We start from the raw sequence: 25,911 nt of genomic DNA, 5'->3' as shown, positions 1-25,911 counted from the left end.
TCAAAGGACCTTTTCCTTCCTTCAAAAGAATCAGATCTGCGGCTACCTTTTGCTCCTTGTTAAAGAGCTTTACCATCAGCTCCTTCTATTTCTGTTTGAAGACTGAAGACATCGGGTCAGGTTTAGTTCCTCCTTAGTTGTCACATGTCAGTACTGTGCTCGGTCAGGCAGCCCCCGGATCCCTTTAAGTCACGGTGTTAAACTGAATTACTCTCCCTTCCCACCCGCCGGTCTTCACACGCGTGAAGATCTGTTCCCTGGCCCATTTTTTGCTTCCCAGCTCTAGACCCCTTGACCAACTAATCCCCGAATATTCTGCTGAAAAAAGGTTATAGAAAAGCTGTAGTTTTTTAAAAACCTCTACAAGTATCAAAACCATACACCATGTAAATACCTACACACATATATATGTATTATGGGCTGAACTGTGTCCCCCTCAAAATTCGTATGTTGCAGCCTCAGTCCCTCAGAAGGAGACCGTATTTGGAGACGGGGCCCTGTAAGAGGCGATCAAGTTAAAATGAGCCCGTTAGTTAAAATGAGCCCGTTAGGGTGGGCCCTAAATCCAATCTGATTGGTGTCCTTGTAAGAGGAGGAAACTTGCACAGAGACACATGGGGGGTGTGGGGGGAGAGAGTACTGCACACAGGGTAAGGTTATCTGCAAGCCACGGAGACACTAGGAGAAACTAAACCTACCAACACCTTGATCGTGGACTTGTAGCCCCCAGAACTGTGAGAAAAATCCCCACTGTTTAGGTCACCCAGAATGCATTTCGTTATGGCAGCCCCAGCAAACTAGTAACAGTATGCTTTCCTCACATACTAAATAGCTTGATACCCAAGAAACTGACACGTGCCGCCTCCAAGGACAGGAACTGGGTGGCAAGGTTAGAGATCTCTGTCCCTTATGCCTTGTGATTTTGAAACCCTTATGCCTTATGATTCTGAAACATGTGACTCATCTATTCAAAAAATGAACAAGGGGTGCCTGGCGGGCTCAGTCGGTAGAGCATGCGACTCTTGATCTTGGGGTTATAAGTTCAAGCCCCACGTTGGGAGTAGAGACTACTTAAAATCTTTCAAAAACGGAACAAAAAACTTACTCCTAATACCCAGTGTTGAACAAGTGATATTGATAGATACTAGGTATCAATAGAGAATGGTTTCTGTACAGCTGATAAATGAGGTGGGTTGTAGTATAATGGAAATATATCCACATATACTGAGAGAAAACAGCAAATCACAAGACAATGGGTACACTTTTAACTGAAAAAAAAAAAAAAGCAAATCCCCCAGAGAAAAAACAAAAGGAAGAATGTATCATAGGCACTAATTTATTAATGGTGGATACCTTAGTTTTTTAATGGAGGGTTAGTTTTGGGAGGGGAGAATGTTTTTTAAGAGCATCTTTTTTTTTTTAATGTTTATTTTTGAGACAGAATGGGAGCAAGGGAGGGACAGAGAAGGAGACACAGAATCCAAAGCAGGCTTCAGGCTGTGAGCTGTCAGCACAGAGCCCAACGTGGGGTTCAAACTCATGAACCAGGAGTTTGTGACCTGAGCCCAAATCAGGGCGCTTAACCAACTAGGCCACCCGACTAGGCCACCCAGGCACCCGGGGCGGCGGGGGGGGGGGGGAGGGAATGCATTTTTTTATAGATAAAAAAAAAAACTACAACTCTGTCTAACCTGAGAACATTATCCCCCCAAACTCAACGTGTTAAAATGTTTTGCTTAGAGCCAATTTGTTAGGAAATTAGACTTTCAAAAGCTTAGCTTACTAAATGATGACGGTAACGCTTTTTCAGTGGCTCCCAATGAGTGGCGCACAACAGCCCTGCCCAGGCAGGTCCCCTGATGACCCCCAGGGGGTGGAGTTGGCCTTGGGAGGACCGCAGAGGCACAAACGGCGCAGCATATGAACTTTATCCACGGAAGACTGCGAGCCGCTCGATCAGTAAGTCCGAGGATGAAAATATCTCCTTGAGAGCAAATCCCTACACAACGTTCAATGATGGAGAAGGCACTAAATACGCGGCCAAACAAAAGATGTCTTCATTTACCCTCACACAAAGGACAAACAAGCCTTAGGATTTCCTCCAAGAGTGACAAAGTGCACTTCTGTGTTGGGGTGGGGTTGGGGGCACACATGTGGCACGCAAATGACAAGTGGTTGGTTACCAGTGAGCCCGACTGTGATGTGGAGAAGCAACATGTGAAACACTTAACCATTACTGCGCTAGATGTTAACTGACCTGGATTTAAATAAAATTTAAAAAATAATAAAAATATGAACACCTCAGTGATTTTAAAGAGAATGAAGAAGTCATGAAATAACTGCAACACAAATGCATGTGATTTTCATCTTTAATGCTGAACATTATTGCTTTAGGGAATATTTCTCCCTCAACCAGGAATTGACTGCTAATTACATAAAATATACACATAAAAAAGTAGTTCTCCATTTTCCCAGGGGAAAAAAAAACACCAGTAACTTCTAGAATATTCAAGTGTTTTGTTTTAATCATAATTAAAGTCTCGATCATCTCATTTATTAGCTCTGTAACTTACGTATTTAAATTAAACGTTATTAGACAACCATTACCAATTACAAGTGTAAGGTGCCACTACTGAGTAAATTGATTCTTCCAGGAGTGGATGGGTCGATCCCTCCTCCCACCCACTAACGAGGCAGCAACATGGTTAGTTTAATTTTGTAAGTGGATGGTCCGTTGCTGCAAACGCTAATTCTCGTCCCCAGCCCGTGTTTTCGTGTACGTGCGGGAGTTGGTTACACCGCACGGGCGACCTCCCGAACGATCAACAGCAGGACGAGCTAGGCTTGGGCTTGCGGTGCAGACTGACGGTGTCGGTCTGGATCAGGTGGTCTGACCTATCCTCGGTAGCAAGCACTCTTCGAACTGCTTCCTCAAAGGCTGCCGCGACATTCGTGGCATCTTTTGCACTTGTTTCAAAGTAAGGATAGTCGCCGTTGTCCTTGCACCAGGCTTGGGCTTCCTCGGTGGACACCTGCCGTTCGCTTATGTCAATCTTGTTACCCAAAATCACAAAAGGAAAGCTTTCGGGCTCTTTCACGTCTGCGTAGTAGATAAATTCTTTCTTCCAGTTACTCAAGTTCTGGAAGCTTTGAGAATCATCGACACTAAAAGTGAGCAGGCAACAGTCAGAACCTCGGTAAAACGGCGTCCTCAGGCTTCTGAATCGCTCTTGACCGGCCGTGTCCCAAATCTGCATGGTAACAAAATGTCCATCCACCTCCAAATCTTTATTTAAAAATTCCACGCCTATTGTATGGAAGAGCTGGGTATCAAATTTATTGGTCACATATCTGTTCATCAGAGAGCTCTTCCCAACTCCACCATCTCCAAGGAGAATCACTTTAAAAAGCGACGATTTTCCTGCCATTATGACTCTCAAGATCTTTGACTTTAGAACCCTGTAAAATAAAAAGGCACCATTACATTCCTTCCGACCCGCACGTTGCCACGCACGAGCGGACAGATGTCCGCGCGAGGGAAACAGAACGCAGAGTCCCCACTCCTTCCTGCACAGAAAGTCATCGGGTAGCAAGAGCGGTCACGTACTGAGCGCTCGAGCGCGCACCAGGCACAGCCCTACCGCCGCTCCCTACGGCGGTGAGGACTCGTTCTTCCCCGCCCTCTCAGGTCGCAGCTGACCGAGGCGGGCACTCGAAGCCAACAGCCACCCCAAAGACCTTGCTCTCAACCATTCCCCTCTCCTCACTTTAAGCCCTGCCACCGCGTGTTAGATGCAGGAGGAGACCGAAGCAGGCAGGTGTCCGTGACAACTTCCAAGGGCCCTCTGCTGGCACAGTGACGGTTTTGCCGATGGCTTTCGTCTTGTGCCAGGGGTTTCCTCAATGACCTCCCCTTTCTCTCTTCCAATGCTATCACCATAGAAGCCGGTAACCAGGAAACCAGAGACAGAAGCGGACTGATCTGGCTGTGAACAAAAATAAGCCATCGACCGAGTAAATGGACTCCATTCTCTTCGTTAGGAACGCTATTTGGAGTTTGCTAACATTAATGTCAGCAGGAATGTTTTTTTTAAGTGTTTTATTTTGGGAGAGACAGAGACAGTGCAAGTGGGGGAAGGGCAGAGAGAGAGGGAGAAAGAGAGAATCCCAAGCAGGCTCCTTGTTGCCAGCCAAGAGCCTGACGCAGGGCTCGAACTCACGAAACTGTGAGTCTAAGATCATGACCTGACCCAAAACCAAGAGTTGGACGCTTAACTGACTGAGCCACTCAGGCACCCCAGCAGCAATGGAATTTTTTTTTGGAGAGAGAGAGAGAGACAGAGAGAAGGCGTAAGTGAGCAAGAGGCAGAGAAAAAGGGAGAGGGAGAGAGAGAGAATCCCACGAAGGGCAGAGAGAGAAAGAGAGACAGAGGGGAAGGGAGGGAGAGAGAGACAGAGGGCGAGAGAGAGACAGCGGGGCTCGAGCTCACCCAATGTGGCACTCGAACGCACGAACCGTGAGATCATGACCTAAGCCAAAGTCAGATGTTCAATGAGTGAGCCACCCAGGCGCCCTGGAATTTTTTAACTTTTTTTATTTATTTGTTTTGAGAGAGAGGGAGAGAAAGAACGAGCTAGGGAGAGGGAGAGGGAGAATCCAATGCAGGCTCCACGCTGTCAACACGGAGAGTGACACAGGGCTCGATCCCATGAACCATGAGTTCATGACCTGAGTTGAAATCAAGAGTCAGACGCTTATATGCTAACTAATTTGGATATAAATTTTAAAAATAAAATTAATACATAAAAAAAGAGACACTTAACCGACTGAGGCACCCAGGCGCCTGCAGCAATAGAATTTTTAATAGCATATCGTCATCTAGCACATTCTGCCCACAAGACTCATTTGGGCAGTTCCAACTCCTAATAAATGTGAACCTGGGCTGCCACTCATGTGTTCTGAGAGGGAATGAAATAAACCTTAAACAAAAATGTGGTGCTCTGCACACCCTTATGGGGAAGCCCAGGTTCAGGACTAAAGCTCTCCCAGCAGCCTGTGTGGGGTGGGATTTCAGATGCCCATTTACAGATGGCTACTTTTTTTTAATTTTTTTTTAATATTTATTCATTTTTTGAGAGACAGAGTGTGACACAGAGTATGAGCGGGAGACAGGAAGAAAGAGAGGGAGACACAGAATCCGAAGCAGGCTCCAGGCTCCGAGCTGTCAGCAGAGCCCGACGCGGAGCCCGAACTCACGAACCGTGAGATCACAAACTGAACCGAAGTCACACGCCCAACCGACTGAGCCACCGAGGTGCCCCGAATTTTAATTTTTTTTTTAAATTGTAACTGATTTGAATAGCCACATTTAAAGACACAATGACTGTAGTGGCCAGTACAGTTCTGGAGCAAAAATGGTCACTAACATGAAAGTGGATACTGGGAATCCCTCAATGGGAAGGTAATGACGACATGAACAATAATGGTTAAACTGACTAGGATGAATCTGCAAAATCAGTGCAGTAAACATTATCTGGCTATCTCCTGGTTATCTGCAAATGTGAGCCGGTATTATGAAATTAAACGCTTCCTGTAATGTGTAAGAATTCTGCGCTCCCAACTACATGTTACACGATTCTGGTAAAACCTGTAGCAACCTGTCCCTCTTACTGGTTCTTTACATTTCTACTAATTACCACTACAACTGATACAATTTAAACCGGCCAAAAAAACTGTGAGGCAATCGAAGTACATACCTCTTGGAGAAGTTTTTGACTTCAAAGGATCACTCTGCTCAAAGCTCAAACTAGGTTGGTGTTAGAGGGGAAACTGAGACAGTCTCAAGGCCCGCCGCCCACCCACCCACCCCCGACACATGTATAAATCGGTCCCTTGGCTTAATTCTTTGCAATCCTGCCTAAACAGTTTCGATTTATAGAAAAAAGCCTAACAAAACCAAAAATGCACACCAGCTATTCTGACATGGGGAAAGCGTTGGGCTAATGCCCCATCCTTAACGTTCCTCGGTGGTTCTCCAGACATTCGGATCGGAGTCCAACTTCTAAGACAAGACACCTAGCCTGGCTCCCCATCTTTGGCTTCAGTCATCTGGAAACGCACGGTCGGGTGGAAATGAAATTCCATTCCACTCGCTCGGCTCCCAGGCTCTCCCTTGCCTCTCGCCCCGGCTCACGCTGCTTCCTCTGCTGGTGACCCTGCCCCACTTCACCCCAACCACCTCGGAACCACGCGGCACCGCCACCACCTACACTGGGAACCTTCCCCGGAGGCCCCCATCCCGACCGAGGTTGTTCCTTTCACAAGATTTCCAAGATACGTGAACACAAAAGTCCCATGCTGTGGTACGTAAGAGATGTGCGTGATTCCCAAAGACCATTCATCCCAGTATTCGAGTAAGTCTCCAATTACCTTACCAGACACAAAGTTTTACCGCACGGCACTCATTGAATTGTTAGGATCTCCACATCGAATTATAAGCCAGACGGTGCAATCTAACAACCTCCACCCCGGTGACCGGTTGCACGTATCTACCAAATTAAGCCTTAGAAATTCCTTGCGATTTGCCATTTATCATTTTATCAGGATACTCTGACACAGTTCTTTTCTTTTTTCGTAATGATGTAGGATCTCCTAGTTTGTGCCATTACTCTGATTAAACAAATTTGGGGGATGCTGGACCCACGCACCAGGAAGGAGGGTACGATTCTGTACATTTCCCACGTATGATTTGGGGCCTCCCGGACATGCTATTTGCAAGTATGCTGGCATTCGCTAAAACAACTAAGCTATATACAGCCATTTCTGATTCTCACTGTACAGTTGTCTACAGGCATACACGTGATACAGATAATTATATAAACTATCTTCTTTCCCACTGAATCGAACAAAAGCTAGCTTCAGACAAGCTACACAAGAACATAACCATAATTGGCTTACAGACCCTAAAACTGTCCCTTTTCTTTTCCAAAAATAGTAAAATGCTTTGAAACTTCAGTATAAGCTGAATGAATAAAGGTATACTGTTATGTTATTTTCAGAACTCACCTGAAAACGTAATGTGAAGTCTTTTATACGTCCCAGTTTGGAATGACTGCCCCAGGGCAATAATAATAATCCTCACCAAGGTTAAAACATGACTTTAACAATTCAGCTAAATTCGATAAAGAAACCTGAGTAAGAAAGCATATTACATAGGTCATAAATGTTACCTTAATTGTTCAGTTCAAGCAGCATCATTATCTGCAAAGAAAAAATTAGGAAGCTCACCTTAGCAATGCACTTTCAATTTGCTTTCATAGTTTTAAGAGTAAAAACAAAAACTAAAATGTAAATAAATATCTGGCTGTATTAGCAGCTAGATTCTTCATTTAAAAGGAAGACCAGCAGTGGGGTGCCTGGGTGGCTCAGTCGATTAGGCGTCTGACTTCGGCTCAGGTCATGATCTCACGGCTTGTGAGTTCGAGCCCCGCGTCGGGCTCTGTGCTGACAGCTCGGAGCCTGGAGCCTGTTTCAGATTCTGTGTCTCTCCCTCTGTCTCTACCCCTCCCGGCTCGCACTCTGTCTCTCTCTCTCCAAAATAAATAAACATAAAAAGAATTTTTTAAAGAGCCTACATCTAACTAAAATAAAATAAAATATAAAATAAAATAAAAGGAAAACCACACCTGAAAGCTGTCCATGACCTTTCTCAGCCTAAAAAAAAAAAATCCTAGAATCAATATTACACTTTAATCATCATTCTTTCAAGAAGTTTTTTGCCTACCCACCCTTCTTTTCAAAGTTTCACACTCAGACAACTATAAAATTTTATTAGGATGAAAATGTAAAATATTTCACTCATTCTTCAAAACGTGCCCAAATTTTGAGGGGCTTAGAATATAACCCTATCTCAAAGAATTAAATAAACTGAGCACAAACAAGGGGAAAAAAAGGGTCTCGAGGGGGAGGCGCACCAATGCGACACCGGCAATGCTGGGCTAAGGCTAAGGCAGCGCATTGTCCAGAAGCTTCTGGACAGCCAAGGCAGAGGGGAAAACTTTCCCGCAACAGAATCTAGCCCACCGTCAGAACGGAGAACAGCTCCTGGCACAGAGGCCAAGGGTACACACCCCGGGCCAAGCTACGTGTCCTCCTGAAGCTCACGGGACAATGGCCACAACAGTACCCACCTCCTAGGACCGTTGGGAAGAGTCACTGGGACATGGACAAGGGAAAGGCGTTTCACCAAAGTGCCAGGCTCATGATAGGAGCGCAGGAAGTTTCTGTGGAACAAACACAAGAAGTCGTCTTCACAGGCGGTTTTAAGGAAAGGTTGGTTTCTTTCACGACCATCTCTTGCATCAAATTGCACTAAGAGCCCCGGGCAGAACAAATAAAGAGGATTATGCAGGCAAACACAAGGAAGCCCTAGAGACCAAATTCAATGTGAAGGTTTCAGAGTGACGGCCTGCCTATGCGAAGCTGGGCTAGCGCACCAGCCTCTCTGGATCTAAACCAAAAGTTTTACACCCCCCCACACATCTTTTTTAAGCACAGGGCATCTTGGTGGAACTTACAGACAGCAGCTCGTAACTTATAAATGCCATCAACAAATAAATGAGACTCTACAAAATGCTGACATCTGGGGTTCAAGATACAATAACGACAGCAACAAGCACAACAGCTAACACGGACGAAGCCCATAAGCCATTTACTCCGCTTCACTGCATCCATTCTCAAGTGTCTCCCTATGCCTACATCACAGAATAGGACACCGACTCAGAGAGGTCTGCGGCCTTGCTTTCCAGGTAGGAAAAGGTGGGGAGGGAGATCTCAAGGCAGCTGACTTATTCACCCCTTAGGTACAGCTGCCTTTTGCAGTTATATGCGAGGGTTTCCTGTTAGCTGTTAGAACGTTAGCTGCAGGTGGAATGAAAATAAGCAGCTGCAGAGCTAAGGGTCTTTCACCTGTTTGCTTTATTTCAACAGCTGCACAAAAACAAGTTAACCTGGGTGTGGCGGGGGGGGGGGGGTTGTCAGTCGGTTGAGCGTCCCTCTTGATTTTGGCTCAGGCCATGATCTCATGGGGTTCATGGGATCGAGCCCCATGTCGGGTTCCGTGCTGAAGGCGTGGAGCCCGCTTGGGATTCTCTCCCTCCCTTCTCTGCCCCTCCCCCGCCCCCACACGTGCACACTCTCAAAATAAATAAACCTTAGAACAAAACAGGTTAACCATCCATTAGCATGTGATATAAATAAAGCGCATCTAACCGTGGCTAAGTTTTAACAGAGTTTCAGTAGTTTAAATCATGTTTTGAATGACATGTCTGCAGAACTCTGAAGCATCTCCCCAGAAGTTCCATGGAACGAGCGGGAAAGCAGTTTTTCAGCAAGCACTTAGTGGGGCCTCCCGCGTGCCAGACACTGAGGATGGGGCCATACCTAGCCACTGCCTTGTGCAACCTGGGTTGGGGGAAGTGACAGCCTGCACGCAAACCCGTATGCGTTACAACGTGGCAAGACCCACAAATGAAAGGTACGTGGTAGACAGCGCAACTGTTCCTCCTCAACCCAAAACCGAAGCACAGCTTAGACGGTGTGGGGGGTTCTTGCCCAGAGTCCCCCTCGGTGAGGGGCACACGCTGTGTGCACACCTGTGGCTCCCTCAGGCCCAGGCCCCACGTGTGACATGTCAGGGGGCCACACGTGATCCCAGGCGCTGGGGGACTTCATTTCCGTACACCACCATCCTGTGATGCCGCCAGCTGCGTCGCCCGCTGCTCAGAGACTCAAGGCCAGAGGGAAACTGGTGTGTTCAAGTGCGTTAGAGCCTCCCCGCCAGTTTCCAGGGTGAGCTCTTCCCGAGCCACGTCTCAGTGATCGTTTTGGCCACATGCTGGTCCTCAGAGCGCAGCCTCCACGCTCTGATTCTGCCGCAGGGGGATCTGATCCAGGGTAAGTGGGTCTGATCACAGGCTGATCCCATGGCCCCGGCCGGCTCTGGGACTGCAAACTGGCTTTCGTGCCTTGCGGGGGATCCTGTAGCAAAACGTTCACACCGAGGCTTTGCGCCTCACCTCGCTCCCTCTGAACTCTTCCTCTTGCTCCTTAAGTCGTGCTCACCCTGTAGATGCAGCTCATCCCCCACCGAAGCCGCCTCCCCCACATTCCTAAGACCCTGCACAAACCTCCAAGTGCAGAGGTAACGATGCTGAGATCGCCATGCCCACATGCCTAATAAAAAGGAATCACACTCTCTAAAACGGTTCGGTTTTGTGGAAACGCATTATACCATCATAAAAATGCCCATACTTTCCCCCGAGTTATCAATTTTCTCAACTATAGCAAAAAATATATCCCTATACTCTTCTCAAATCATCTCACAAAGAAAAAAACTTGCAAAAATGTAAACGGTACGGCAAATGCCGATGCCTTAAACGCCTAACTGGGGGTGTCCTGCAGCCCCGAGGAAGCACGGGGACGCGGGACGGTTAGAAACGGGCTACTGCCGAGAGAGAAAATAGCACACGCACCGCCATCACACCATATAGAAGCTTACAGTTTATATGAAAGTCTGCAAGAAAACCCAGACCATCAATACTGAGTTCAAGCTTCAAAGTTTCGATTTGATTGCAAAGTCACTTTTTTTTATCAAAAGTATCTTTTTAAAGCTTCATTTTCCCTTAAAGCCTAACCTTGACTGTATGCTGCAATTAAAATGAAACGGAAATCATTTTCTTTTAAATTTTCTTCAAATACTGCTATCCACCAGACCTCAAGTACAATGGCTTCCTAAATTTTTCTGTAACTCAGGTTATATTAAAAAATAACTCGATGACACAAAAAACAAAAGGAAAAAAGATAAACTGAACTTCACCAAAATTAAACTTTTTAATTTTTTTTTAAAGCAGGCTTTATGACCAGCGTGGAGCCCAAAACAGGGCTTGAACTCATGACCATGAGATCAAGACCTGAACTGACATCATGAGTCAGGTGCTTAACTGACTGAGCCACCCAGGCACCCCTCAAAATTTAACATTTTTGTGCTTCAAAGGACACTATCCAGAAAGTGAAGACAACCCACAGAATGGGAGAAAACATTTGCAAACCACGTACCTTATAAGAGACTTGTATCCAGAATATATAAAGAACTCTTACAAGTCATCAATAAAAAAAAAAAAAAAAATTTTTTTTTTAAACGGGCAAAAAACGGTCAACATCATTAGCCAGTAGGGAAATGCCAATCAAAACTACAATGAGACATCACTTCATACCACCAGGATGGCCACAATGAAAGAGACAGACAATAACAAGTGTTGAGGAGGAGGATGTGGAGGAACTGGAACCCTCATACACGGCTGGTGGGAACGTAAAATGGTGCAATAATGGAAAACAGACCAGCAGTTCCTCAAAAAGTTAAACATAAAGTGGGGCACCTGGGTGGCTCAGTCAGTTGAGCATCCGACTTCGGTTCGGGTCATGATCTAGTAGTTCAAGAGTTCGAGCCCCACCTCCGGCTCTGTGCGGACAGCTCGGAGCCTGAAGCCTGCTTCAGGGTCTGTGTCTCCCTCTCTCTCTGCCCCTCCCCTGCTCGTGAAATGAAAACATAGTCCACACCGAGACCTGTACATGAAGGTTCACCGCAACATTATTCATAATAGCCAAAAAGTGGAAACCATTCAAATGGCCCTCAACTGAATGGATAATCAAGTGTGGTGTATCCATACAATGGAAGATTAACCAGCCATAAAAATGAAGTACTGATACAGACAACAATGTGGATGAACCTCAAAAACATTATAATAAGTGAAAGAAGCCAGACACAGAAGGCCTCGTATTACATGATTCCATTTATATGTCACGTTCACAATAGGTAAATCCATGGACAGAAAGCAGATTCGTGGTTCCAGGAAATGGGAGTGGAGAGGTAAATAGGGAGTGACTGCTAATGGTACGGGGATTCTTTTTTTTTTTGGGGGGGGGGGGGGGTGGTTGATATCCCGGAATTAGTGGTGAGAGCTGCACAAGTTTGTGAATATACTAAAAGCCAATGAATTGTATACATTAAAAGGGTAAATTGTATGCTATGTGAGTTATATCTAAAGAATAGTTAACTAGAATTTAAATAAGAATTTGGAAGAAAAAAAAACTATAGTATGCATATGGCCTAAGAATTAGCAATAAGACCCTAAAATCAGATTTATGCAAAGCCACAAAGGATCTCTTTGTCCCTTCAGCAGTGTCCTTTTAAAGAAACCAGTTATGCACACAATAGGTCCCTTAGGGCTACAATACCATGTACTGGCACAAACACACTTGTATACAGCACACATTACTCTGAATGGGAAAGTGGAGAAGTAGGTCATGGCAGGAAAGAAAATGAACCATGTTTTTGGAAGAGCCCTCAAAACTAAAGGTAAAAAGAGAGCTTTGTATGTCAACCCTTTTCTTTTTACAACACGATTTTTCCCATTTTTCTGCTGTGTACTTTCTTATCTTAACTATCAGTTGTTTATTAAGGGCAGTTTATCGGCAGTACCATTTTCGCGGGCCTGTCCCAACCCCTTGCTGGTTTCCGAAGCCATATACTACAATAAGGGGGGGGGGGGGGGTCAGATCCAAGCCCGGAGAATATCTAAATCTCCACTAGGAATGCCTGCAGGGATTAAAGGCAGACATGTGTTTTATTGTTTGTAGATCTAACTGCTTCCATTCTAAACAGATAACTAACCCCATTTATTTCCTCATTATTATTATTAAATAAAGGTTTTGAGCATGGCATCCACAGTGCCATCCAACCTCATTTACAAGCATGTCCCAGTTATATCCCTACAAGTCACTGTCCCCACACCCTTCAGAGGCATTTGCGGTTTACCTTGGCTGGGAGTTCCCTCCCTACACCTACAGAGCTATGAAAATCCTGGTCACGCAAAGGCTTCGTTCAGATCACCTCACCCAAAAAGCCCGCTGTGGCCCCAAAAGCCTAATGGTTCTCTTCGCCATCCCCACCGGATTACAGCTTTCACTCACACCCTAACCACTGTCAGTCTCATATCTGTCTCTTTCCTAACTACAAACTCAACTCCCTGGGAGGGACACACAACACCTAATTCCATCCATTCATTTGTCCTTTCTTGGTTCTGCAACATCTCGTACAAAACTTTACATGGGGTGAGGTAGCAAATAAAGGCAAAATCGAGAACAAAGAGTAAATTACTTCCTCCTTTATTCTCGTTATTCTATTCTTATTCTTCTAATCGTACTTTCCACACTTAACAATTCTTTGTTTCTCTATTCAATCAGTTCTTCCCCATTCTATTTTTGAAGTCTGTTACACTGTGTGGGAAGGGACCAAAAAATTGATTCCTACTTGCAAGTCTAACAAAAACGCCACTTTAAAATAAGTACTTCTGACTGCAACAGGGAGCTGGTGAACATTAAAAAACGTTCCTCTAATAAGCGGCCAAAAGGAGAGTAGGCTGGGTTTGTGAACTGCTCTTCTCAAAATTTCAGATTTGGAACACATAACACATACTTTGTAACCCTTGACTAGTTCTCACTTCCAAACACTCAAATTGAATTTATCACTCTTGGTTTAAATTTAGGAACATTTTTTCCCCCCTCAAACTCACACATTCCTTTTGCATTTACCCTGAATGTCCTACTTAGACACATACCACTTACTCTGAGGCTGAAAGGAACTAACCCAGGAAACAAAAGCACGGATGATCCCTGAATGATGTCTATTGTCGCTTAGAGCTGTGTTCATTTCCTTGTGGTTTAATATCGGTGTGTCTCACTTAACAGCCTAATTAATCAGTTCCACTCTGTTCCCAGTCTTCTTGGGTTGTCTTGCTGAAATGCATGAGCAAGAAGCAAGCCAAGGAAGTCTCTAAGTCTAATGGGTGCTCTAGCTCTACAGCAACAGGTCGAGACACACGCACGCACGCACGCACGCACGCACACACACACGGAAGAATTAAGCAAAATACCATAGGAAGAGACCAACTTGGAGGCATAACTTGCCAACTGAAATAAATTACCTAGCCGACCACTGAGCCGACCACTGAGCCCAGAGAAAGTGAGAAGGAAAAAACTGTAAACCAAACTACACTATCACGATGCCAGAGCAGCACACCCTGTTCAAAGAACTCGTTTCAATAAGCACTCTTTTTTGAAGATAAGTCCTCTAATTAAACTTCTAAGAAACATATACTCACAATTTTGTTTACAACAAGGCACCCCTGTAGTTAGCTATACAAACTAATCATTAACAGTGGTGGAGAGAGAGCGAGTGGAGGGGAAAGCGAGGTTAAGGAACAAGTCTTCTTAAACCATCCTGAGAACACACAGCACCGCGGTCGGACGTAACTTTCTGCAACGGGAATATTCTAGAAGTGCACCATCTAATCTGTTGATCATCAAGCACACGTGGCTACTGACCGCTTGAACCGGGACTGGTCTGAGGAACTGAACTTGTCATTTTATTTCATTTTAATTGGTTTAAATTTAAATTGCTACATGAGTATTGGACAATGTGGGTACAGAGTGCTTACTTGGGAGCCCATGAAGGAGCTGCAGGGGGAAAACGCACCTCCTAGAATGACACGTGAAAACAAGGATGAATGTGTGGACGCAAGCGTGTGCTTCAGCTTTTCTCCGGAAAGAGTACAAAGGGTTTCATCTGATTGTTAAAGGATCTGGAACGATCAATACATGTCCAGATCATTTGTGTGCGCTTTTACATTATATATATACATATATATGCATATGTATGTATCTCTCTGTATGTAGATGTACCTATCTATAGATATATTAACATATTTTTTTAAGGTAAACTCTACCCTCAGTGTGGGGCTCAAACACACAACCCTGAGATCAAGAGTCACATGCTCTACTGACTGAGCCAGCCAGACACCCCCACATCATTTGTATATCATGTGTGATCCATTTGTGTAACTCCTAACACCCTCCAGACTTTCGTCTTTACTTGGCATCACCATTTCCCCATGCTCCCCCTCACCTGTGAGACTTTATTAATATTACACTTTGACCTTGAACTGTGACAGTTCAGTGAACAGATTTACTCATGGGAAACTGTTAATCCTGGAAGTGAGGATTCTGTTTTGTTCTGTTCTGTTTAATGAGGTCCTGAAAAGGAACACACGTAAATCAACCTGTAATAAGACACTGACCTGTGAAAGGCACTTAAAGTGCTTAATAATAAAGAAAAGAGTAGGGGTAGTTGAAGGTTGCACTGTGAGGGGCAGAATTCAAAGACAAAGAAATGGATAAAGGTCACAAGATAGAAATACTGGAAATTCTGGCTAGGTGTTTCCGGAAGAAGACTGCATTGTGAAAGAAATGAACTTCAATATGCATGTTAGAAAAATGCATTAAAGCAGCAAAACACAAATTAAATGTGATCTGCAATGATCTGCTGTAACTGAAGAGAACACTGACTGCCTCCTCAAGTCAGATAAGAAACCAGGGGTCTGTAATTTGGAGCAGAAAAGGGTAAGGGCTGGAGCACTCGCCTAGAAGCCCAGGGAAGAGTGAGTACACAAACAATGCCCACAAGACGTGAAGCCACAGCACAGTAAAACTTCTTGGCTGTTAAGATATTAAGTAAGAGGAACGGGGATTTCCCAAGATGTATTTCAAGAGGACAGCTACATGTCTAGCATGTAGGACTCAACTAGACTAGAGGCTCCCATTCTGCGGGGTAGTTGGCACCAGGTCAAAAAGCAGAAGAAATGGAAGAGCACTGCAGGCGGCTTTCGGGAAAGTTCACTTCATCCCACTTCTCCATCAATCATGCCCCAGTTTGCCCCAACCAAGGTCCTGAAGTGGACTTGGCTTCCGAAAAGGCTCCCGAGCCCAAACTCACTCTGCCATCAGTATCTGTTTCACCTCTACACCTGACCGCCCCTCTACTCCGCTCCCCCCACACAGGCTGCCAACTTGTCCATCCCCATGAGTGGCAGCAGAAGTGACCAGAGGCCTCCTAAATGCCAGTCCAAGGGCTTCTCCTCAGTCGTCATCCAAACGCCCTAAGGTACATGCAGCCCTAAAGCAAAGAGAAAAGTGCTTCTCTTAGGACTTGGCTATGCACGCTTCCAGAAAACACCTTCACAGTTGACCAGTGTTCCCACAGGAAGCCCACCTAGTAAGCAGTGAATTCTCTCAGATGTAGCCACTTGTCTGGATGTCTCACAGGGTACTCAAGACTTTGTTTTTAAACAAATAAGGGACCAGAGGCCCAACTGGGAAAGGGTCTTAGGAAGTATCACACCTCTAGCTGGAGGCATAGGTGGGACCCGCAAGTGTTAACCTGGACTCCATTACTGCCTCTGTAAGGTCTACACAGCCTGGCAGTGACCTTGAAAATACTTCCTATTTAATGGTCCATAAAACGCCCCTTAGCTTTCTGCAACTTAGATGGCTCCCTCTTCCAACAAGCTCTTAAAGCAGGTATGTGGCAAGGCGGAAGCCCCTACCTCTTCCCAAACCACTTCTTCCCGTTATAAAACCCAGTGATTCCTGAAGTCCCCCTCCTCAGGACAAGAATTCCAACCCCTTTTATAGTATGTTCGCCTGGTACGCTGATGGCAGTTCAAATTCAACATCTACAAAACCAAGCGAGTTATATCCCCCACTTCGAAAAATCTCTTTCTTCTTTTGTCTTCTCCGTTCACCCACACAAGAAAGCGTCTACTTCCTCCCCACCTACCGCCATTGTCTTGTTTGCTCAAATAACAAATGCTACGACCATAATATCATTCGCCACCACTATTTACTGAGTATCTACTAGGTACCTGGCATACAGCACCTTCAAATCACCTGCAAGTTGATTTTTTTATATCAATGTTTTATGTATCAATAAACACAAGTTCACAAAGATTAAGTAACCTCCCCAAGTCTACTTGAACGGGGCGGGTCTACCACGTGTTCCCTTCACTCCCACTGAATGACAGAAAACATCTAAAAAACATACTAATCCAAAAAGACAAGAGGGAACAACTGTAGACGAGAGCAATGAAATTGGGGTAGGAAGCAAATGTTCCAGTAAATGACAAACTGAAGAGGCAAGGAACCCTAACTGTGGGAGAAGCATCTAGCAATGAGAAAGCCCATTCCTGGGGCAGACTCCAAGAGGCACAGGCCGGAGAGAAGCACGCCGGCACTTGTGGACGCTTACCGAGACAGGCTGGCCGGGCTGGAAGCACAAGGGTTTGTCCTGAAAGGCCGCAGAGCCCACGGCCACCCGATCCACACCTGGCGGTTCCCTTCTCCACTAAAGAAGCATGTGCAGCAGAAGATGGGGATAAAGGCATAGGGACAGGGGAAGGAGGGTCAAGGGACAGTCCGCATGGCAACAGGGGCAGGGCAGGCTCTTCTCAATTTCTGCAGGAACCACCGAACAGCTGAGTGTCTGCAAGGCACCACGCAGGCCGGCGCCCGAGGGGGTTCACGGTTTCCACATTAGATTGGACATTCCGGTCGAGGACGCTGCTAGCTTTGCAAAGCTGGGTTTTCCAGGGCTGGTGTGATAAAAATCAAGTACTGCTCAAATATTAATGTGGAACAGGATATGAGGGTGGCAGCTGTTTGCTCCAAAACAACAACTTAGGAAACCTCACTTAAGAATACTAATACTCAGGGGCACCTGGGCGGCTCAGGTCATAATCTTGCAGTTTGTGAGTTCGAGCCCTGCGTCGGGCTCTGTGCTGACGGCTCGGAGCCTGGAGGCTGCTTCAGATTCTGTCTCTCCCTCTCTCTCTGCCCCTCCCCCACTTGCTATCTGTCTGTCTCTCTCGCAAAAATAAATTAACATTTAAAAATTGAAATGAGAGGGGCGCCTGGGTGGCTCAGTCGGTTGAGCGTCCGACTTCAGCTCAGGTCATGATCTCACGGTCCGTGAGTTCCAGCCCCGCGTCGGGCTCTGTGCTGACGGCTCAGAGCCTGGAGCCTGTTTCGGATTCTGTGTCTGCCTCTCTCTCTGACCCTCCCCCATTCATACTCTGTCTCTCTCTGTCCCAAAAATAAATACAAAACGTTAAAAAAAATTTTTTTAATTGAAATGAGCATACTAGAACTCATTCCAGATGTTCTGCATTCACCAACGTGTGGTCCTCAAGCAGTTCTTCCACTGTTCTGTTCTGACTTTCAACTAAACCAAGTAGGTATTTTCCAGTATGTCCATCCCATCACAGCGCTGATGAAATACACACGTGTGAAACTGCACAGACCATAGCAGCCGCCTAGCTGCACACGGCGGCCCAATGAGTTCTGACTTTCCTGAACCTGTTACATCATTTCAACACTCCTCTAAGTGTTCTACACAGTGAGTTCTGGAAAGAAATCTGTAAGGCTTTTTCCAGGCTTCTCGAACACTGATGATGCAACCACTCTTCCGAAAACTACGTTCTGAAAACCACCTTGGACTCTGTACCCAAAAACCGGGTCCAATTCACAAGAACTTGGAATTAAGACAGTTTAGTTTACGTTGAACCGCCAGTTCAGTTTGTTGGCTCACACTGCTCCGCCGTCCCCCACACCTGGATAATGAATGTGGCCATGGAATGAAGACGTCAAGTTGTTCCACGCCGATTCTCCGGCCGCGGCCAAACAACAGCATGGACTCGTAAGGCACCGGGCCTTAGACGAAAGTGGCGTCTGTGTCCAGACTCGCCACCCTGAAACGAGCTGGCTTCGGTGAGGCCGGGATGTGAAACCTCGACTGCCTGTTTCATTTCTATCTTTCTTTCAAAATACGAAGCCATGTGTCTCGCGCGGTCACCTTACTTACGCCCATTTACTTCTGGCTGTCCTCTCTATGTTCACCACAGGCAACAGGATTCTAAACCCCGAGTCCGCCGTGGTCACAAATTAACAAACAGTAACGGAAGAATACAGAATGTGGACATACCCAGAGTTCAACTTTCACAACCGTACCACATCAAGATTCACTTTGGGAACCAGATTTCTCTGCCCACCCCCCCCCCCCGCCCCGCCCCCCGCAGGCCTCACCTCTCCCAGCAGGAGGCAGCCAGGCCTCCCCCACCTACTTACACAGCCGGGAGTCCCAGGCCCCCCTCCCTCAGGCATCCTGACCTTACATCTGCATCACAGCTTTCCAAACTCCCGGAGGCGTTTTATGACTTCACACCCCACCCCCCAAATCCCCGAATAAATGTTCTCTCTTGATGACCTACTTAGTCACAAACCCTGTTTTCCGGCTCCCTCCGTTTTGACTAACCAATTTATTACCTAGCTAGCTTTCAAGTGAGACGCGTTTCCCAAACACATGCACACTTCTATTTGCCTGATTTCCTCCTGCTGCTCAACTAGCAAATTGCCTGAAGCAGAACTACTTGGAAGCCAATCATTTGATGTCTCCACTCGGGTGTCATATAATCTCACAGAGGTTATAAAGCACAACCATCTCATTTTACGAAGAAAGAAATGGGGTGACCTAGCTTGGGCAGAGCGGCAGGCCAAGTACAGATGGAGCAAGACTCGTCGGAGGCCGAATGGATGTTCTTCCTGCACCGATTCCTCTTGACCCTTCCCAGAATAAGACCCCTGCGATCAGGAAAGAACGGGGATCCCGGTGTTAGAGCCCGTGTGATAGCAATCACTTTGAGGTGAACACTTCAGCATCCCCTCTGCCCCACTGGAGACAACTCCTGTTAAGAGGCAGAGAAATAGACTAACAAAGAACACACTGTCCAGCAGCACGGAGTCAAAAGCAAAGCTACGCACAAAAGACACATGCTGACTGCATGAATAACACTTTCACAGTGATTCCGAAAAGGAGAGCCCAGCCTGTGTGACTCCTCCTCTCAATCACTTTACCCCCAAAGTTCACCCAGTAGTTACATCCACCACCAAAATGAAGAGGTATATACTGAAGGGCCCGGTCTTAGACGGGTGTGGTGAAAATGGCTGGAAGACACCAGAAAGAAAACGATGCAAAAGCCATTTTAAAAAATGTCATCATTCCTTTCTTGATTTCAACGATAAAAACGCACATATAACTGTTGTCTACTAAGGCTAAAATCTACGGCAGAATTTTATGCCCAACAAGAATGGCTTCTCGATTGGATTCTTGTAAACATTCACACGCGGTCAACCTAAAAACCTATCAAAAACCCATCAACTCTTCCCCATTTCATGTAGGTCCACCCCATGATAAATGCCCTTCAGGTACCTGTGTGTGGGTGTGTAGCTATTTTGTTTGTTTTTTTTTTTTTGACACCTAGCCCCACCCTCAGGAGCCCAGGCAATAAATTTTGTTCTAGGACAAAGTGAGAACCTGCTCTTACGCTTGTGATTAGACTGTAAGCTTCGCTGAGTTGGGCACTGCCTACTGCCCTTCATATCACCAGCACCTCCGTATCAGTGCCCGACAGATTGCCCGTAAACAGACTGTTCACTGACAATTGCAGTAATACGGAAACCAAACCCCTCAGTCTGTTTCAACAGCTCTGAATTGTTCTCAAGTCCTTTTTGACACTTCTGCCTTAAAAAGAAAAGATTCTGCTATCAGAAATTATTTGCTCACAGGGCGCCTGGGTAGCTCAATCAGTTAAGTGTCGGACTCTTGTTATCAGCTCAGGTCATGATCTCACGGTTATGAGTTAGAGCCCTGTGTAAGATACAACATGGAACCTGCTTGTGACTCTCTTCCTGCCCCTCCCCCGCTTGCATCCGCACTCTCTCTCTTTCAACATAAATAAATAAACCTTTAAAAAAAAAAGGGGGTGGGGGTTGGGGCACTTGGGTGGCTCAGTGGGTTAAGCGTCTCACTCTTGGTTTCGCACTCAGGTTTGTGAGTTTGAGCCCCACATTGAGCTCCGTGATGACAGTGAGAAGCCTGCTTGGGATTCTCTCTCTCTCTCTCTCTCTCTCTCTCTCTCTCTCAAAAATAAACTAAAAAAAAAAAAAAAATTTTAAAAAAGGGGGAGGGGGGCACTGGGTGGCTCAGTCGGTTAACCGTTCGATTTCAGCTCGGGTCATGATCTCACGGTTCGTAGGTTCGAGCCCTGCTTTGCCAGCTTCCAATTCTGTGTCTCCCTCTCTCTGCCCCTCCCCCACTCATGTGGGTGCGCGCTCTCTCCCCCGCCTCTAAATAAGTAAACATTAAAAAAATCTTTTAAAAAAGAAATTATTTGCTCACTCCTTAATCTTTCAAATGAATGAATAAGCCTCTTGGTCAAGGGACATCTCTCCAAGTTCTCAAACCTTCCCTACTGCTCTTTCTTAAAATGACGAGGAGGTATCCTCAACAGGAAAATGACACTGCATCGGAAGAACTACAGAAGCGCTGGAACGTGAGCCCCAGGGTTACACAGACTGCTGCAAAGCAGGGTTTCTCACCCCTAGCACTAGTGACATTTGGGGCCAGACCACTGTGTCGCCGAGGGCTGTGCTACGCCCTGCAGGACGCTGGGCAGCACCCGGGCCTGTACCCACTAGATGCCAGCCTCTCTCCCTCTCGGGGGAGAACCAAAAAATGCCTCCAGGCACCGTCAAATGTCCCCTGGGGTAGAACTCACTATGGCTGGCTTTGGATCTTGCCCTGCCTTCTCACTACCTGCGTGACCCGGGGAAACAGACCTAACCCTCCTCCACCTCCCAGCAAATTCATCAGTAAAATGGAGCTGACACCACAGAAACGTTGGGAGAATGAAATAAAATGAAGGAAGAACACGATTTATACGCACATAACATTCAGTGCCAGAGTGACTGCCCGAGCAATGGTAAATGAGGGGAGGCTAAAAATCAGCTTCTAGAACCAAAGGAACTTGGCCTCAGGCCTCCAGAGTACTGTAGCCCCCATGGGAGGAGTGGCGGGGTTAGGAAGAAACGGAAGAGACAATCGAGGATGGAAAAGAGGAAGGGCACTAAACTATTTCCCCAACTTCCAAGGGAGTCGAGGCCAACGACGCTCTTAGTTTCTCTCTGGTCTACTCTCTCTGACCTCACAAACGACAAACCCCAAATATCCCCAAATCAGAACACTCTCCAAAATAAGCCACCAAGCCAGAAAGTGTTTCGTATAAAGCAAGAGGCATTTACTTCGGTGTCTGCACAGAAATACTGAAAGCACCCAGCGTCTTCGCTTTGGGAATCTACAGACCATAGGGAGAGTTACAGACAAGTCGCGATGATCAATTTCAACAGAAGCTTCTGAAAGAGAAACTACAGCACACCCTTCTTAAAAGTCCCCGATTGAACAGTTCTCCGTTTCCTTCATCTCTACAGTTTGGCTCCACGGAACAGTTTTTGAGATCACAGACAAGTTAGGGATTTTCCATCACGACGGGACCAGAGACAGACAAACGTGTGAAAACAGTTTCTTTTATTTGAAAAAAAGCAATCAAATGCTACTGATTTTTCTCGGGTCGCTGAAATATTATATAAAGAGCCCGTGGTCACATGACATTTTGGAAACTAGCAGAAAAGTCATTCCTCAAAGGAACCGTGGTCACGGGATGTATCGTCACTTAAAAGGAAAAACAACAACAAAAAGGCGACTAATACCTCCCCAACGATTTGGCCGGCGCTTTAAATTCTCATCTCGCCTCTCCACATACAAGGTTGGAAGAAAGGAACACGATTCTGAAACCTTAGCTTGGCGTCGCCATCAGATAACGCCCCAAACTGCCTCCAGCCCCTAGAAGTGGCTTTATAAACACTCCAAAGCCCTCACCGGACTGGTCTTAACAGCAGGGCAAATGTTCACCGAGGCAGCATGGCAGAGGTCGCCAAATCAAACCGCGCGAGCGCCTTTGCTTCGTCTACATTAATCCTTCGGGGGTACGGTTTGGTCTTGCGTGGCCTGGGGTGTGTGCACGGGTGTCCCCGAAGGGTCGGGGGAAAGGCTGGCGTTCTGTTGTGTGTCCCGGGAGGACTGGGCGTATTTCTCCGCGCGCGCGCGTCTCCCCACGGGTTGTGTGTGCGCCCGTCTCCCCCCCGCCCCACCCGGCCCCGGGTACGTGTGTACGTGTCTCTCTCCCTGGCTGTTTGGGTCTGTGTGCGCCCCGGGTGTTTGTGGATCGCTCTTGCCCCGGGTGTGTGTGCGTGTGTCCCCGGGCGTCTTCCAGATGTTTGCGCGTCTCTCCGTGGGTCCCCGCGCGCTAGGGTGTGTGTCCCTCTCCCCGGGTCGTGTGGGTGTGGGAACTCGTCTTTTCTCCTGCGTCAGTCCACTAGGAGCCAGGAGGCAAAAAGCCGTCCCCGTCCCGGGACCGACGCCCGCCCCGCGGCTCCGCTCAGCGCGCGCCCCAGCTGCCCGAGGGCCAGGCCGCACTCGGGGCGCACGGCCCCCCCCCCCGCCCCGGACCCTGACGCGGGCGCCCCCGGCCCCCGCCCCGAGGGGCGTCCGCGCTCCGCTCACCTCGTGGCCACGCAGAGGACGCCCGGGAGCTCGCGGCCGGCCCGTCCAGATGCAACGAGGAGGGAAAGTCGGGGACGGGCGGGCAGGAGGCGGCGGCGCTGCCCGGGTCCGACTCCGGCGGCTCACGTCCAGCACCAAGGGAACAACATGGCGGCGGGCCGGGGCGGGGCCCGGGGAGGCGGGGCCTCGAGGCCGCGGTACGCCCCGCCCTCACCTTCGCTCCCCGACCGCCGGTCCCCTGGCTCAACCGTGGTTTCCCCCGCCCCCCCTCCGGGATCGGCCGCTCCTCGTGTGCTCGGCTGCGTTCCAGCGAGAGAGGGCACGGAATCCTAGTTATCTTTAGAAGTTTACTAACGTGGGCATAAACAGATCGCATCAGCACAATCGGGCTTTTGTGATTACCATAAGAAAACGAGTGTGCAAACGGCTGGATGGAAAATGGAAACAGCTGTGATATTGTGGCCTAACAGGCATCGTTAAAATTAAATTTAAAACTTCTCCGTAATCTTGTTAAAATGCTGCCTCTGTTAGCTCTAAATATAAAGCAGCAGTGGGCAAAGGCTGTATTGGAAAAGCTTCTTCTCAGTTCCTCACTTTATATATGGAGTTGAGTGCATCGCTCTTATGATACATGTCCCTGGAGACCCGAGGGACCTTTCAGTGACCTCTCAATATATTTCGTGGGGTGGATTTAGTTTGTTTATATCGCAAGAGAAGGGCCTCACTTTTATGATTTGCTGGGCCCACGATCATGAAATAACCTCTGGCTTTTTAGGGAGTCACTTCCAGGTAAACGATCTAATGTAGTCTTTTCATTCAGCAGTAGAAAAAGTATATTTAGGAGAGTTTCTTGCAAGTATAAAACACAATTTTAGAATACCTGTGAAAATGTAATAAAGATTGAGTTCTAGATTGAGCTGAGATGAATTTTTCTTTTATTAAAAAAATCTATTTGGGGCACCTGGTTGGCTCAGTTGGTTGAGCATCCCAACTCTTGATTTCAGCTCAGGTCATGATACGAGGGTCATGGGATTGAGCTTCATGGTGAGCATGGGGCCTACTTAAGATTCTCTCTCTCTCTCTCTCTCTCTCTCTCTCTCTCTCCCCCCTGCCCTTCTCGCCTGCTAGCGTGCTCTCTCTCAAATAAAATTTTTTTAAAAATCTATTTTTTATCCATGCAGAATTTTTCCCCAAGGAAATATGAGCAAAGGTTTATAAAATACAAATCTGTTGAAAGTAGGTAGGGGAAAGAGATATTCATTATCTTATTTTAAACACAAAATAATGAAAACTACAAAAAGGGGCACCTGGGTGGTTCAGTTGGTTGAGCATCCGACTTTGGCTCAGGTCGCGATCTCACGGTTATGTGTCCAACTTTGGCTCAGGTCATGAATCTCGAAGTCCGTGAGCTCCAGCCCCGCATCAGGCTCTGTGCTGATGGCTCGGAGCCTGGAACCTGCTTTGGATTCTGTGTCTCCCTCTCTCTCTGCCCCCCCCCCACCCCTCTCTCAAAAAATAAATCAGTAAACATTTAAAAAATAAATAAAGTAAGCCTTGGGAAATCCAAGAGTTTTCAAAAAAAAAGTTCTAAGAAGGTTCTACAAGTTATTCATACGCTGTTCCAAAATGTAAGCAAGGCAGAGTGTAGCTTATACTCAGCACCTGAAGAATGAGTTACTTTTTCTGAAATAACTATTACTTAGACACTAGACAACTGACACTTAAGAATACTCATGCATTCTTGGGCACCAGGGTGGCTCAGTCAGTTGAGCGTCCAACTTTGGCTCAGGTCTTGATCTCAGGAGTTCGAGCCCCACAGCAGGCTTGCTGCTGTACAGAGCCCACTTCAGATCCTCTGCTCTGTCCCCCCACCCCACTCATGCTCTCTCTCTCTCAAAAAATAAACATTAAAAAAAAATACTCATATTCTGGTCTCTCCCACCATTCATTTCTTTACCTAATTGATTGACAGTGCAACAGTAGGGTGGGTCAAAAGATTTTTCCCTGAAGGGCAAGTTTGGGGGATTTTTGCTGTTGGATGTGTGTGGTTGGCAAGCTGACACAAGTTAGATACGTGGTCTCTCTCTCTCTTGTTCCATGAACTTGTTTACTGATGAAAAACATTTAAAAGCTGACCTCATTTGGGGCGCCTGGGTGGCTCGGTCGGTTGAGCGTCTGGCTTCAGCTCAGGTCATGATCTCACGGTTTGCGAGTTTGAGCCCCGCTTCGGGCTCTGTGCTGACGGCTCAGAGCCTGGAGCCTGTTTCGGATTCTGTGTCTCCTTCTCTCTCTGTTCCTCCCCCGCTTGTGCTCTCTCTCTCTCTCTCAAAAATAAATAAACATTAAAAAAAAAGTTGACCTCATTTGACTCACTTCATCTAATTAACATTTTTGTCTTTCTATTCTGTCAACATCCACTGTGTCACTCATGGAGGAAAAAGAGGTCAAGGCTGCTAAGCATTAATGATTTCTTTCATTAAATGACACCTACTTATTACCGTGAGCA

General features: G+C 46.7%; 1 protein-coding gene across 10 annotated transcripts; it reads right to left on the bottom strand.

Annotated features, from left to right (window-relative positions):
• Positions 1-2,351: 2,351 nt before the first annotated feature.
• Positions 2,352-23,913, bottom strand: RAB9A (RAB9A, member RAS oncogene family). Of its 10 annotated transcripts, XM_043570650.1 has the most exons (6): positions 23,406-23,574; positions 19,862-19,951; positions 8,191-8,283; positions 7,687-7,714; positions 7,231-7,261; positions 2,352-3,459 (listed from the first exon to the last, which is right to left on the bottom strand). In XM_043570650.1, exon 6 carries the CDS (start codon positions 3,426-3,428, stop codon positions 2,823-2,825), a length of 606 nt encoding a protein of 201 aa, XP_043426585.1. In that variant the 5' UTR covers positions 3,429-3,459; positions 7,231-7,261; positions 7,687-7,714; positions 8,191-8,283; positions 19,862-19,951; positions 23,406-23,574; the 3' UTR covers positions 2,352-2,822. The 10 variants fall into 10 exon arrangements, 9 of the variants coding, with proteins under 9 accessions (XP_043426585.1, XP_043426583.1, XP_043426582.1 ...); XM_043570648.1 differs by lacking the exon at positions 7,687-7,714; XM_043570647.1 differs by lacking the exons at positions 7,231-7,261; positions 7,687-7,714 and adding an exon at positions 7,067-7,191.
• Between the last annotated feature and the right edge of the window lie 1,998 nt (positions 23,914-25,911).

The sequence above is a fragment of the Prionailurus bengalensis genome, chromosome X (genome assembly GCF_016509475.1).
Source record: "Prionailurus bengalensis isolate Pbe53 chromosome X, Fcat_Pben_1.1_paternal_pri, whole genome shotgun sequence".
Taxonomy (NCBI): Eukaryota; Metazoa; Chordata; class Mammalia; order Carnivora; family Felidae; genus Prionailurus; species Prionailurus bengalensis.
This window is presented reverse-complemented; position numbering and strand designations above follow the sequence as displayed.